The 15625-nt window shown below is 41.1% G+C and overlaps 1 protein-coding gene across 1 annotated transcript in view; it reads left to right on the top strand.

Annotated features, from left to right (window-relative positions):
* LOC310876988 (E3 ubiquitin-protein ligase rnf213-alpha-like) overlaps positions 1–5656 on the top strand; it is a gene marked incomplete at both ends in the record, with an annotated part of 59668 nt that extends 54012 nt beyond the window's left edge. Inside the window, 8 exons of the mRNA XM_083790635.1 lie at positions 156–233; positions 453–633; positions 1367–1574; positions 2512–2589; positions 3270–3467; positions 3886–3975; positions 4330–4508; positions 5506–5656. Of these exons, the coding sequence (XP_083646761.1) occupies positions 156–233; positions 453–633; positions 1367–1574; positions 2512–2589; positions 3270–3467; positions 3886–3975; positions 4330–4508; positions 5506–5656 (1163 nt within the window). The remainder of the gene's footprint in view (positions 1–155; positions 234–452; positions 634–1366; positions 1575–2511; positions 2590–3269; positions 3468–3885; positions 3976–4329; positions 4509–5505) is intronic.
* Between the last annotated feature and the right edge of the window lie 9969 nt (positions 5657–15625).

Here is a 15625-nt window from a genome sequence, read left to right on the forward strand (position 1 = left end):
AGTACATCTACTGTATTTTTGCACCATAGTTACTGTATTTTTGCACCATAGTCTGTCTATATGTTGAGATGTCGACAAATGTTCGGAATCCATGTGTCCCTTTTCTGTTCCACAATGGTCCAGATGAGATGTAACCAACTAATGTTTTGTTCCAGGAATGAAGACGTGGTATGAAAAACAGATTCATATCTTCCTGAACACATGGAACCTCCTCAGAGTGTCTGTAGCCAGCAGTGAGTCCATCACTTTTAACCACTTAATCCCTGTATTAAGTATATTCGTAGTCGTGCAATGAATAGCGAACATAGATGATTTATGAGCATTTGATATGTTGATGAGTCTACTATTTTGGATGTTTTTTACTTTTTTTTCTTTTTTTGTGGGGCTGAATTAAATACAAATACATTTGAAAGAACACGTTTCTCACCGCTGTATCCTCCCCTGACTTGCAGGTGAGATGAAAATCCCAGATGAGTTTTGTGGAAAGGATTTGGACCTGAGCAGTGACCTTCAGTACCTTCTGCCCCGGCGACAGGGAGCGGGCCTGTGTGCCACCGCTCTGCTAAGCCACCTGTTGTCACTGCACAACGAGCTGGTCTACGCTGTGGACCGTCACACCAAGGAGGACTGCAGGTACATATCGGATCAGGTTCTGCGATGCACAATGCAGAGACAGCGGGTTCAATCCTGCAGTCCTGACTTCATGGATTCAAGTTCTCAGTCGCCACGGCTGATTTCAGTCACTTGGATTCCATAGAAGCCAGCATGTCTTCTATGGAAGAAAAATATCCGAATAAGCTTGTAGATAGGCTTTTTTCGGTAATTATTTTTTGAGGGGAGCTAGCCCCTCCTACATCCAGTTTTAGGTTACCGTCCACAAACTTCGTCTTAAACACGTGAGTGTACTACAAAACCTACACTCGAATTTGGAGGCAGATTTTACACTCAATTGATAAATGAGGGCCATAGTGTCTATTTTAGGTCATGATGATGTACGATGATAAGAGCGCCCCTCACTTCACACAGTGTGACTTTTAAAAGATTAGAGCATTTGATGTGGTCAAACTAGCGATATGTTAAGAAGCATGTTCCATAAAACCCTAATGGTCATGGATATTTTATAAAGGCAAAGGTTAAAGTCTCAGTCTGTGTTTTCTTTTCCTGGATGGCTGTATGTGGAACGGAAAGAACGATATTACAATACTAAAACAATCATAATGTTACATATTGTGTTAATTGTTTAGAACTTTAGAATTAGGAAACAGTGTTCGTGTGGGAGGCTCCTTTCACACTACACTGACTTGGCCAATTGTCAGTCGTGAGTTAATTTAGCTTTAATCCATGCGACTTGCTTCTGATGTTCCAGTGGTTACAAGGTGGCCATGGCAGACCTGACGGAGCAGCACGTCATCCGATACGAGCTGGACAAAGACCTGCTGCCTCTCATCCTGTCCAACTGCCAGTACAGCCTGGAGCGCGGCCAGGGGACCGTGAACACAGAATACAACCTGCCCAAGATCCAGCAACAGATCCTCAGCCGTTTCCTTCAGGGAAAACCTTTAATAACACGGGCCGTGAGTCACACAGATTCTTAAAGGACAACTTTAGTTTTTTTCAACCAAGGTTCATGTTTTAGGTTGTTATTAGAGAAACTAAAAGATGAGTGTTCTTTTTTTTTCATTTGCTGCTTTCTTTCGTTTTAGGGATTTCAGCTGTTTTTGACAGGGGGGCGGGGGCATTCGAGCATGGGGCTAAATATGTATTATTTTACAACATTTTATAGCGATTTCTTTTTTAATTATTTACTATAGTCCTAATGAACCCCTGGAAATTTCATCTGGCCACAAAACATCACGAGATCTACTGAATGTGTCGAACTGACATTGAGCCTATGACACACAGTGTGGCTTCCCCCCAGTAGGCTACCTTCACATTCAGTAGATCCTGTGATTTATTTGTGGCCAGATGTAATTTCCTGGGGTTTATTAGGGCTATAGTAAATAATAAAAAAATAAATCTCCATAATATTTTGTAAAAAAATACATATTTAGCCCCATGCTCGAATGCCACCGCCCCCCTGTACAAAACAGCTAAAATCCCTAAAACGAAAGAAAGCAGCAAATGAAAAAAAATAACACTCATCTTTTACTTTCTCTAATAACAGCCTAAAACATGAACCTTGGTTGAAAAAAACTAAAGTTGTCCTTTAAACGCTTGAGACCTAGTCATATAGGTAGCAGTTTGTCACAGGGGTTAATAATAAAAAAAGGAAAATCATTATTTGTCTACATGTGACAAGACAAGAGAAAAAGTTAAACATCTGTAAATATTTACTTTCACTGATCTTTAATTTTCACTTTCACTCTGGATACATTTGTTAGCCGATATGGAACTACCTAAAATGAGAATGAAATGAAGTGATCTATACTATTGAATGAACTACATGTACTGAAAGTGTTTACAGACATCTGTGGATCTCTCTTTCCTAAACCCCACTGTTCTTTGTTACAGGGAGTTCCTACTCTGTTCAGCAGACAAGAGAGAGACTATGACAACATCTTCAAAGCTATTCAAGGAAAGGTGCCTCAGGTAAGTGTTTACATTATGTTTCTTTTATGCAAAAGTAAGTTCTTCTACTGAATGACACTTTGTAATATGGGTTTACAACTTTACATGCTTCTATCCATTAAAAATGCAAAATGAAATGTTTAAAACAAAAGTCTTCCGTGTTTCCATTGTACTCAATTCATCAGTTCATCACTATACAGTACACAATACAATACTTGTCGGCCGGTATACTCTTTCATAATATAAATGTTGTTTTGTTTTTTCATAATGTAAATGTGTGTCCCACCCCAAGTAATGGTGTTCATTTGTTTTAGTTTTTTTGATCAAAGTTTCTTTATTAATTTTCACATATGAAAATAGCATACAACATTTTTCGAACTTTTAATCTTTTTTCCCCCTCCCCTCCCCCCAGAGTTCCCGCTCTGAAAGAGCCACAACCCTGGTATCTTGTAACATATGAAATAAAAGGCACATACAAGTATACATAATAGACATAATAGAAGACATTATATTGGACACAGTATGCAAACAAATAATAATAATAATAAAAAAAGATATATAAAAATAAAAACAATTACAGTAGGGTCAGTGTAACAAGTTAAGGATTGTTGATGTCAGCTGCGTTCGTCCTCTCAATGTGTGTCAAAAAAGGTTGCCAAATGGTGTAAACGTTTAATTTGTTGATATATTGTTGTCCCCAGGAGTCTCTGAGCTCCCTGACCAGAAACGCTCTGTCCAGAGAGCTGGCATCCTACGACTTGTTGTGCGACGCTCTGAAGGTTGTGGAGCTGGTCCTGGGATTCCTTTCCATGACTGCTGGAGATCACATGATGTCACTGGACGATTACCTCAGGGAACTGCTGAAGATGGCAGACCAGATTGACACTCATGTCCTAAAGGTCAGGGGGTGACAGGGGGTGAAGAGTTTCTATGTCTGCGTGGAGCTCTCTGAATGCCCAGAATAATTTTATATGGCTCTTTAAAAAATAATCTGCGTGGTTGTTTATAGAACCAAATTGTTCCTTAACCCTTTAGCTTGTACATAGATGCTATTTTTTTAACATTCTCTGAAAAATCGTGAAAATGTTGAATCATTTTTTTACACAAATCTATATACAGGTGTATCATTTTTGTGGGTCCAAAGTTACTGATTTAGAAAGCATTTTAGAATCCGCCTCACGTCTATAGCCCTAAAATGTTTCTATTGGTTTCAGTGTTTCTCTATCTGTAAAATAAGCACATACATGAATGTAGATATTCCACATCTAGATGTGTTTTACACATCTAGTGTGTTGATATGCTGTTGCATTCCCACAGGCTCTGGGCAGGTGCCGTCTGAAACACTGCATTTCTCTGTGGCAACTCCTGTCGTCCTTGAAATCTCAGACGATGCTGCGCCTCAATAAGGTAAGCCTGTTGTGATCTTAACATTCTCACAGGCTCATAAACTAAAGACAAATTAGAATGTTAGACAAGAGAGATTAACATGTTTTTTGATACAGTGACATAATAATAATGCCACTGTACAGTCGTCAATAGACTTAGGTGAGGCGACATGCAAGGCTCCGAACTGAACTTAACCGGGATGCAGAAACTTCTGTGATCGCTGAGGACTTTTGGGTTGTAAAGGCCCTATGTGAGGCCCTTTGCTGCATGTCATTCCAAACTCCTGCCATTTCCTGTCTCTAGTAGTAGTAGAATTCATAGGTGATGCTATGTATCTCTAACTCTCTAGCATGTTGTTCTCTTGTCTAAACAAAGGAGCCATTCTCTGGGCACTCGGTTGAGTACCGGAAGCCGCTGAACGACGACGAGGAGAGGCAGGTGAAGGGGTTTGTGTCCAAGGGGAACGTGGACACATGGCTGCTGGAGATGCACGAGTTCATCCTGCTGAGTCTGGGGAGTCCGCGCGCCACGGACACCTACAAACCCACCTGGAGGTGAGCTGGACGACACACCTGTTATTTCAGGAAAACAAGTACTGTAGTACAGTATATCTGTGACGCTGTGATGCCATCTCTCACTGACAGGATGCAGCGTTTGTCCAGCTCAGAAGTTTAGGCTGACAAAATGTCATTGTCTTGCGTTTGTTGTTGTGTATTGTGTAGTTTTCCACATCAGATGCCTTTGTGTTTTCCATCTTAAAGATTGTCCATTAAAATAGTCTCCTTGAAGTCCTGCAGTCATTTTGTATTACAATAACAGAGAATGGAGCAACAGATTGGCAGTCTTTGTAGAGTTTCACCAGAATAGTGACAGCTCTTTTAAACACATCAGCGTGGGCAACTTTAATGTTGGAGAGAGCCACTATATTTCCACACTCATTCCAGGGGGCCAGATTGCATAAAACTGTTGTCGCAAAAATAGCCGATCTACAGTACATGCTCAAAACGCGTCGCACTGGGACGTGTTTTGAGCTTGTAGATCACCTATTTTTTGCTATATTTGAATTGGAATCCTGAAAAGTAACATTTGTATTTAATTTCTATAGTTTCTGTATTTAATTTCAAATGCCTTTACTTATAGTTATGTTAACTTTATGAACTAAATAATTGGACACAAAAAAGGACAATAACATTTTAATACTATGCTACTAATTTAGACTGAAATAATTAAAGCGGGTCATGTTTTGAATTCTAACAGCTGAAATCAATAATCTATCCGTATTCCATTTGAGTGGCCGAAAAGGCCCAAACGCACAAAGAAATGTGCGTTTTGCAAAAGATCAAGAGACGTGTAGCCTAGGCCTAAGTGAAGGTACATGTGGCCCCCGGGCGGCCAGTTTCCCATGTATGCATTGAAGACTGGAGAAGAGGAATTACCTTGTTTTGGACTTGTAGGATAGGCCTTGAGTAACATCAAAAGCTGTTAAAGGTTTTCATCTCACTATGCGGCACACAAGTGCTCACATACACTGTCTTCTTTGTCTTCATTCAGTGTTAAGGATACGGTGGTTGCTTACATGGACCGCAAGCAAGTGGAGGTGATGGCTGATGTTGAAGCCTGCTTCCCAGACACCATCCGTATGTCCCAGGTTGTGGAAGCGTGGAAATACGCAGTTAGAGCCAGACATGAGTGGATGGCGTGATGCACACACCTGATGTCAGCTGAGACAAATTCACCGATTAAGCCCTATATAACTTGTTGTACCGCTAAAATAGACACGTTGCTATTTATCTACACTGGTATTTTTTGCTACTTTTGGTTAAAGTGGTTAAAGTCATTAGTGTCACGTCACACGTTGTTGACACCAAAATGTTTGTAATCATTAACTGTTTTACACATTTATAGCTTGAAAATGTTTATATCATACATGTAAAACACATACTTTAGAAAGAAATTAAAAAAACACATGTCTGTGTCGAATAATAAAGAAAACTAAATGAGCTTAATTGCTCATGGAAAATAATCATGCCAAATGTATTCAACCTTTATGAGTGCATGCTATTCCTGTACTGCCAGCGAGGAACATGAGAACAGGAGAATGAGGATTTTATTTGAATATGTCAGAAAAATATGCATTCCTATAGGCCTATATATTTTTGTTTTTTTTGTTTATCAAATTCCACTATCATGTAGGCCTATCACAGAAAACGTTGTTATGGGGAAAGCGTATACGTGCGATAAGTGCAAAGAAATGTGCCAATCAAATCCGAGTGTTTTGGGGTTTATGTTGAATTTTGGTGGAAAGAAATTCCAAATGTTGTGCTGCATTTTGCATTCTGTTGTGCTGCATTTTCTTTGTAAACCTTGACTTATAACTTGTTGAGTTAATTTCCACATAATTAATTATTGAACGTGTTTATTGAGATACAGACACAGATGATGTTGCCGTTTGAGAACTTCACATGGTCAGTAGATTAATCAGTGCATTGTCAGAAACAGAACATTGTAACTTTTTGTGCCTGGGATTGGATTAGGGTGCTGATCGACAGCTGGGACTGGACGTGTGATAGAATGTGATGGAGTGTGTCCACTCTGGGTCTGGAAACGGCACTTTTTTGACTGTTGACCCCAGTAGAAGGTCCGCTGCTGTGAATTTTACACCTCTCCCGCTTAGCGGAGTGTGGGATATGCATCTCCCTGAACGCGTGCGTATGTCCCGACAGTTGCCTCGCGGAGCCGTCTTTTGTCCAGTGTCCACTTTATTTATTTTATTATTATTTTTCTTTGGTTTTTTCTATGTACAGGATATGTGTTGTGTACTGCCATGAACTGTAACATACTGACTTTCTGGTTAGCCACTGAAACCATCTCAGAGAGCAAGGCCACTTGCTGCTAGCGCCAATGTTATTGTTATGTCTCAGTGGCACGTCATGAGGACACGAGGATCCAGAGCTATATATGTTTCTGTATGTGTGTAATAAATTGTGAACCTTTGGCGAGATACTGTCTGAGTGTCCCGTTATTATTGTTCTCCCGGGCCCGTCGATCGCCGCCGTTACCACAGGAATAATTCAGTTGGATTATCACACACCACCCAGCCTGCACACACACTACCGGTCTGCCAGAACCGGACCAGTGTCCATACCTGAGATTACAACAATATGTAGGCCTACAGTCTTAACATTAGTGAATAATACACCGGTATATATATAAGTGGACATTAATTAATGCAGCAGAGCCATTAGGAGGATTGCTCTACATTATTTCAGTAACAACCAAGTAGAACTCTGGTGCTCTGGTGAAGAAACTGATTTACATCCCAGCATCTTACAAAGAAAAACAGTTAGGCCTATATTTGTTTTCCAAAACATAAACTGCCACTCACCCCTAAAATGATTGCAGCCAGTCTTCATAAATAGTACACAAGCCTTCACATCTTGTCTTTTACGTATAAGTATACTACAGCATCTCCTGTACTTTCTTTTCAAAGTTGCACACATCAATTTGACAGTCTTCATAAATAGTAGGACCACTGTGAAGGCCTTCACATCTTTTACGATGTAATATTTGTATCTCTTTTTTAAGTTGCAATGTAAGTTAAATTGTTTCCACTTTAGTATAGAAGACAGTGGTCTGGTTTCTGTACAGGACTGGTCAAGGCCCAACAACAAATTAGTATATTGTCAAAGTCTCATTGTGTTCTAATTGTATTTCTTATCTATATTTACAGTGAAATCACATGGTGTAATGTGTAGGCCTGTGTGCAGAAACATGTGTATTATTAAGTAAGTAAGGTATTATTAATTCATGATCAGGATAAGTCATTAAATCCTTATAATAATCATCCATGATTACATTGTTATTAACAACAGAGACACAATAACAGCAAAAACTGTATTTGTGTAAACCTGGGAAAACTGGACAACTTTGAGTCTTTAAGTTATTGTTCAGGTTGTGTTGCTCTGAGGGAATGAGGAGCACTCAGGTGTGTGGAATTAGTTTCAATAGAGCACCGAAGTCTGACGTCACTTTCAGTGGAGGGCGTCAGTCCCCAGGTTCATGTATTTTTTTAGTTGCATTGAAATCGACATAGGAGGATTTTTAGATTGCTTCATATAAGAACTGTGTTTGAAAAATAAACATGTCATGCCGGCCGCTTCACTCATATGGATATGAAGAATCAACTGACTGAGAGAAAACACTAATGTTACTGCTACTGAATTAGTTACATTTTCGCTAGAAACAGCCTGTATCATGAGTGACTGACTGTTGCAAACGATACAGAGACACCTCCCTGACAATAACGCAGAGACAGCTTGTTTATTTTTGGACCACAACGCTTATAGTAGACGATATTAAGATCACCCCATGTTATTCTCCATAGAGAAATTACTTCCGCAAACCAGGGGAATCGAAGGGATGAGCGAGTTACGTCAGGACTTCGGTGCTCTATAGGGTTGTGATTTTATTCAATGTTTTTTCAAATGCTAAATAATGAACAAAACTCACATTATTCCAACAGGTTAAAATGTAAACAGACTAATGATGATGGCTGATGCTTCAGTCACTGTAGACAATGCATACAAATGCAGAGATTAAATGTGTTAATGGTCACTGGTTGTTGGCATTGGCCAGATAACCTGTTAAGGATCACATTATGGATGAACTGAGACCATTTTACACCTCTTTGACTCTGAGTTTCAGCAGAACTACAGAACTGCCTTTGTGAAATGTTAAAGGTGCTGTAATTGATATATTGTTTGTTTAGTAACAGAGGGTTAATTATTTTAACATTATTACTGCTTTAAAAAAAAATCATACTTAATGTTTAGCTTCTGGTTCTTATCCGTGGTCTGTATCCTTTAACTTTTCTTAAATGAAAAACACTGTTAATGCAAATATCTTTGTATCCATGTATACAAGAACCTACAACTTGTTACAGCTCAGTTCACATGCACTGTGCAAAGTTACTGTCTGCGTGAGTTTTAGCCAATGTTTGGCATCTGACCAGGGCCTATTTGATATATCAATACTGTGATATGGTGTGTGCTTTTGTTTTTCCTAGTATTAAACAACAAATTAAGCTCACAGATCTCGCACATCTGCAATTTGTCATCTTAACCCATGTAGACCTGAGTAACATATGGGTTTTTCAGAACTGTCCGGATTTGGAAGACATTTTGTAGAATCTGGACTCTGGTCTAAATGGGTTAAGTAGTGTGATTCATATTTTAGTTTTTTGTTAAAACAGTCAGTGGCGGTGGAACAATTCTAGTAAAAGTGTAATATTTGGAGAGATGTATTGTATACATACTCAAGTAAATTACAAATTCCTTAATTGTACTTGCATGTCTCATATTTGTGACTTTTGGCCGATGTTTGGCAGCTGCATCTTTCTTAATAAATATTTGTCATAAGTTCTCTGGTAGTTTTTTTCCATAGATTTATAGCCTGTATACCTTCGAGAATATGTGCATGAATTTAACATTATCTAATGTTTTAATGCAAGCCAAAATTGTTAGTTTTTTGCCACTGGGGTTCCTGCATACCCTCTAAAAGTTAAAGGACCACTTCACCTCCAACATGGGTCTGTTCAATATAAATGCATTAATTATACATTTTTATTGCATTAAAGGACAATTTCACCACTTTATGCAAAAAATATATAAACTTGGGTGAACCCAAGATTATGGATCAAATCAACTGGCATTTGGGTTATTTTGAACCTCAATTATGGGTTATTTTATATAACTTTGGTGAACCCAAGATTATGGATCAAATCAACTGGGATCACGTACAGCAGCATTTTTGAATATTTAGTTGCGTCCATGGCTTGTGATGGTCAAGCTATGAATAACTTGAAAGGTTCCGAGGCTTATCAATATCTGCACAGCAACAAGGTTGGTACAGTGTTCGTGAAAGAACTTGAACACGACCTCATCTACCTAAAAGCAGACGTAGAACCCAGTCAGAGTCTGCATGTAACACACCACAGCGCATGGGTTCTGTCAACAAGGACAGGTGTACTGCAAACAGCAGGTTGTTCCTGCATTGCAGGCCCAGGTCGCTCATGCAGTCATGCTGCTGCAATTCTGTGGAAGGTAAGTCCTAAACTCAAATACCCTACCCTAAACATACATAAATTATAACTCCCCTATCACTACGCATTGATTAAGACCTGTCCTAAATGTTTTGGATTTCTGGATGTGATTAAAATAATCAAAACGTCATTTAATATTCAACCATTTAGTAGGCCTAGTCTTTTTATTTGGTCATTTATTTTGAGAGCAGTCGGCGAGGAAGCTACGAGGAATCACGTGCTGTTTGTTGATATTCTAAGGGCACGTGGCTAATTTGCATCCCATGTTCATGAAATGCGACAAACGCGCGTCCTTCTTCTGTTCGTGGAGATCAAACTAGGCCTATTGAAAGGATGTTTTATTTATTGTGTGCTGGCTATTCTCACCTTCTAAATGTAACTATGACTGTACAAATGAAAGCATGGTTCTATTTTCGCATACGCATGTTATTTACGCATACGCATGTTATTTACTGCGCGCGTGCAGTGCGTTTGGAACGATCTAATTCATATCCTTACGCACGGCACACGCCGCGCGCCTGCATGGTGTTGCGTAGCACTGTAGGCAGTATCATGATTCATTGATATGAAATTATCAATTGAATATTTCCAAACGCCACTCCATGTACAAACGTGTCCATGCGCCACACTACAATACAAATCAGCTGGGTTAGCGAAGGGGGAGATCTCAGACTCAAACATTTAGGTTAATGGTGATGGTGATTCCAGCATGATTATTTGAAAACGCTTTAGTTAATAACTGATCATTATTTCCATATTGTAGGTCGAAAATGCAGGCAGGCAGTCAGCCAGCCAGTCCTGTACTGATGTCCAGCGGACGTGGAACTCTGGTGTGAAGAGGAATAAGCGGCTGAAGAAAATAAAACACATTAATTTCAAACGCCACAAACCCCAACACGTCAATGCAGGCCCATCAACACCACAGCCAGATGCCACTCCATCTCTACCACCCCAACTGTTTAGGAACCATGCAGAATACACAGCCCACATCAACACATCAGTAATGGCCCCTCTGTTTCAGCTCCAGACAAATGGTCTCCTGCAGCTCAGTTACAGAGCAGATGTCAACAGGCAGGGCCAGGCAAGCCCAACTCTACATGACTCATTAAACACCCTTTCTCACACTGAACACAATGACAGCAGCACCACACTCACCTGTACAAAATGCATTACTTTCTATGACGCCTACATCAAATTAACTCCCATCCAAGCAGCAACACTCATGGAAGAAACCAGAACACAAAGTGCTTCACAGGTCTGGCATGATGCTAGGAAGCTGCGTCTAACAGCCAGCACAGCTAAACGGGTCCCCAAAAGACACACCACAGATCCAACAAAATGTTTAAATGAGCACCTTTACCCAACATTCACTGGCAATGCTGCAACACAACACGGCAAAGATAACGAGGCTAATGTAATTGAACTTTTGGAGAGCAGAGGGCAAGTTGTTGAGAGGAGAGGCCTGGTTGTTCACCCTGATCATCCATGGTTGGGAGCCAGCCCAGATGGGATCCTTGATGCTACGAAGCTACTTGAAATTAAGTGCCCTTACAAAAGTTCCACATCCCTCGCAGACTTCCTCAGCCGGCCAAATGGGGACATCAAGCCCTTGGATGAGGGACAGTTTCATATGCGTACCAATGGAAAAGATGGGTACTACCTCCAGGTTGGTAAAATAAAATACATTTGCATTATTATTACAATTAACATTGTGTAACACTGATACTAATGACACTATTTTTATTTCAGTCGCAGTTGGCCATGATGTGTCTAGGCCTACAGTGCTGCCAGCTGGTTGTCTGGACACCAGCTGAGCACATCGAGGTGGACATCCCATTTGACAAACAATACACAGATGGACATCTGGAACACCTGGAGAAGTTCTTTTTTAATCATATGCTGCCCAAGTTGGCTGATGATTTTGCAGACAAAAAAATACATCTCTGCCAAAAATACCTTGACCTCTTCAAGGGAAATAAATAAACTGGCAGTACACAAAACAAAGTATTTCGTCAATGTTTGTTCTAGGACAAAAATCATTCCTTTTAGAAAATAAATACCTAGTTTATCGGTTTCTAATTCATAGGCATTTCTTCAGGTCTGTCAAAACTGAAATACATAAAATAAAAATACAAATGAGAAATGAAAATAGAAATGACATGTGATAGACATTTGTGTCTATTTGCTTGAAATAAGCTCTCCTCTTAGATTTACAAGTGCTGCACAAATTTTTAGTATTTGGTCAATTTTAGGGGCCATACAAATGGGCACAGTGTGTGAGAGAATTTTGAACACCTTAAGACGCCTTATTGCTCGTTCTACATGAATGCGGACATTTGCAATGCGTCGTGTGCGTGTGACCTGCTCATTCGTTAACTGTGCTTTCTTTCTTGTAAATGCTGGTATGACCAAGCGTACTTTACGCTCATCTAGCAAGTCTTGAACTGTGAAGCCACGGTCTGCCATCACCTCATCTCCAGCACGCAAAACATTTAGAAAGCCTGAGTCTTCTGTGATGTATCTGTCACTACATTTCCCACCATAAGCATCTGAAATGAACATGATGAGTCCAGATGGAGCAGTTGCAACCATATATTTGATGGTATTACAGGCATAGTAGTGACTGTAAGATTCAGTTCTTGAGTCCAGATTTTTAGCTTTTTGCAAGACACTTTCTGTGCAGTCAATTACACAAGTAGTGTTTGGAAAATGTCTCTTAAAAACCTGTGGCATAGTAGCTCTTATTGTTTCACGAGGCAGCCATGGAATTAGATCCTTAGTGTGTTCAGCCATTACACCTATCCAGAATTTTATTGTTTTACTAACCTGACTACGTGACCTTTTGAAGCGTTTTGCTAAATCTAATATTACAACATTTTGCCTGAGTTTCATTAATGTCATAAAGATTTGATCTACAACTGGCATTGCTGATGTGCGGGCAAAGCTTTGTAAGCAAGACACAAGAGTGTTGAATTTAAGTAGAGGAATCCCTGTGTACAGAAGACAGTCATCATCATCTTTTAGGAGATTGTCTGCAACAGAATGTGGGCTCTCAGGTGATGGTTCAGTCAACACAGTCTTCCTAGATGGAGCTTTGGCATAACTATGGTCCTCCATTCCTGGGTTTGACCACTGTGTGCCGACATCGTGGGAGGTCTTGCGAGCTTTGGCATAACTGTGGTCATCATGTGGACTCTCTGACACAGGATCATCATGTGGACTCTCTGACACAGGATCTGCAGGCCTGTCTGTGGGTACATACATATTTAGGTTAATGAGATGTATTGTATTGTTTAACACACCACCATGATTAAAAGGCACTGTCAATTCAGCTTTAAGCACCAGGAAAGATGAATAGACTAATAAGGGCTTAAAACATTTTAAACTACTTTCTACTGCACATGAATACAGGTTTAACCAACAGAGAGAGAGAGAGAGAGAGAGAGAGAGAGAGAGAGAAAAAACCTCTGTAGCCCATGTTGTCTCATCTAAAATTTTATTGTTTCAGATTATTGGGATAGGTGAAAGAACTAAGAAAGGGTTAAAAATGAACAACATCATTTTTAACCATTTCTTAGTTGATCTGGGCAACAATAAGACATTTTAACTAGACACCAGGGTCCTAAAAAAGTGGGACTGAAACTACATGGTACCCTCTCCCTAGCCCCATATGTGCCCTCTCCCTACGCTCATTCTGTTGCTCCGAGATGAGCTACATCTCGGAGCAACAGAATGAGCGTAGGGAGAGGGCACATAATATGGGGCTACCCTCTCCCCTGCCATAGTAGGCTATGCGTTTGATTAAATGTCGTTACATTTTCTGTTTGGGCTGTCAGTGTCAAGGGTTGCAAAAATAGGATCCAAAGAGCCTGAGTTACTTGCAGATAGAAATAGGCCATTATTTTAGCAAAGTGGCGATACATTGCGTTTCACATGTGTGCGCGTGTGTGTGTGTGTGTGCGTGTGTGTGGGCGCGCAATGCCTTTTACAATAATCTTACCCGTGTTTCTTCCTAAAATACGCCGTCTCTTCTCTGGTGGTCTCAGTCTCTCTGAGGCTGGGTCTGGTGGTCTCTCGTTACCCAAACGTAGCGTTGGGTACGGGTTTTCCCGTGTAGGTTTCTTGTCCACGAAATGAAATGAACATACATGCACAACTTTAGGCATTTGTATCATGTTCAAGTTTCTTAACCACTTAACCATTCTTTTTTGGTCCTTGTCTTTCGGGATGCGATAGAAATGATACCACTGCTGACAAGAACATTCTGATTTGGTTTGTGGTTTGTGGATGAAACACTCCTCTTTTAGCCAATTGTTTAGTTTGGTCCGGTTGTAATGACATCCACGCGCAGCACACACTGTACCTGAGCTCTTCACCATTACTAAAGCCAACAGTACTCTAATGGGTCTTCCGAGTTGTGGTTTCATGTGAAATGTACCCATTCTGCAAACTGTTAAATACTGAAATCAATCAATCAATGAATGTCAGTGTTGTTTACTATTCGTTATTGTGAATGTGGGTGGGACAGTGGGAGGCGACAGTCTGGCCATGCAAGCGTGTAAAGTGTAAACAGTGTGACGCTACATCCGTGGTAGCATCCCACCGGATGGGCCGCACACACGACTCTGTCCCCAGTGGGTTGGCGGGGAAAAGTGTGAATAGGTCTGTTCTCCTGCCTGGGCAGTCCTACATTGACTCCTGTGCAGTGGCAGGTCCCCCTCTTAAAAAGGCCAGGCCCCTCCCATGGACCAAACCAACCCAGGATGGATTCCACAATCTAACCAGTGGCTTCACAATGTCCAGAGACATCACAGTTCATTCATAATACATTTTAGAGTCACATAATACACAATATAAATTATCTCCATAATAAAATTAAACATAAGTGTCTCTATATACAAAATCAAGTTGGTGTGTTCCCCACACAAACCCAGTTAGTATGCTCCCTACCCTGGAGCCAATCCCCCCCCCCCCCCCCCTCTCTCTCTCTCTCTCTCTCTCTCTCTCTTGCTCTCCCCTTAACCCCCCCTCTCCCCTCCCCCCCTCTCTCTCTCTCTCTCTCTCTCTTGCTCTCCCCTTAACCCCCCCTCTCCCCTCCCCCCCTCTCTCTCTCTCTTGCTCCCTCCTTAACTTGCTCCCCTCCCCTCCCCCCCCTCTCTCTCTCTCTCTCGCTCTCCCCTTAACCCCTCCCCTCCCCTTTCCCCCTTTCTCTCTCTCTCTCTTGCTCCCTCCTTAACCCCCCCTCTCCCCTCCCCCCCCTCTCTCTCTCGCTCTCCCCTTAACCCCCCCTCTCCCCTCCCCCCTCTCTCTCTCTCTCGCTCTCCCCTTAACCCCCCCTCCCCCCCCCTCTCTCTCTCTCGCTCTCCCCTCTCCCCTCCCCCCTCTCTCTCTCTCTTGCTCCCTCCTCAACCCCCCCTCTCACCCCCCCCCCTCTCTCTCTCTCTCTCTCTCTCTCTCTCTCTCTCTCTCAATTCAATTCAATTCAACAGGCTTTATTGGCATGACATTTTACAAGTGTTGCATGCAGAGTTTGGGCATTTTCTCTCTAAATCTCTCTCTCTCTCTCTCTCT

The sequence above is a fragment of the Protomyctophum parallelum genome (genome assembly GCF_964188405.1).
Source record: "Protomyctophum parallelum genome assembly, chromosome: 19".
In the NCBI taxonomy this organism is placed as follows: Eukaryota; Metazoa; Chordata; class Actinopteri; order Myctophiformes; family Myctophidae; genus Protomyctophum; species Protomyctophum parallelum.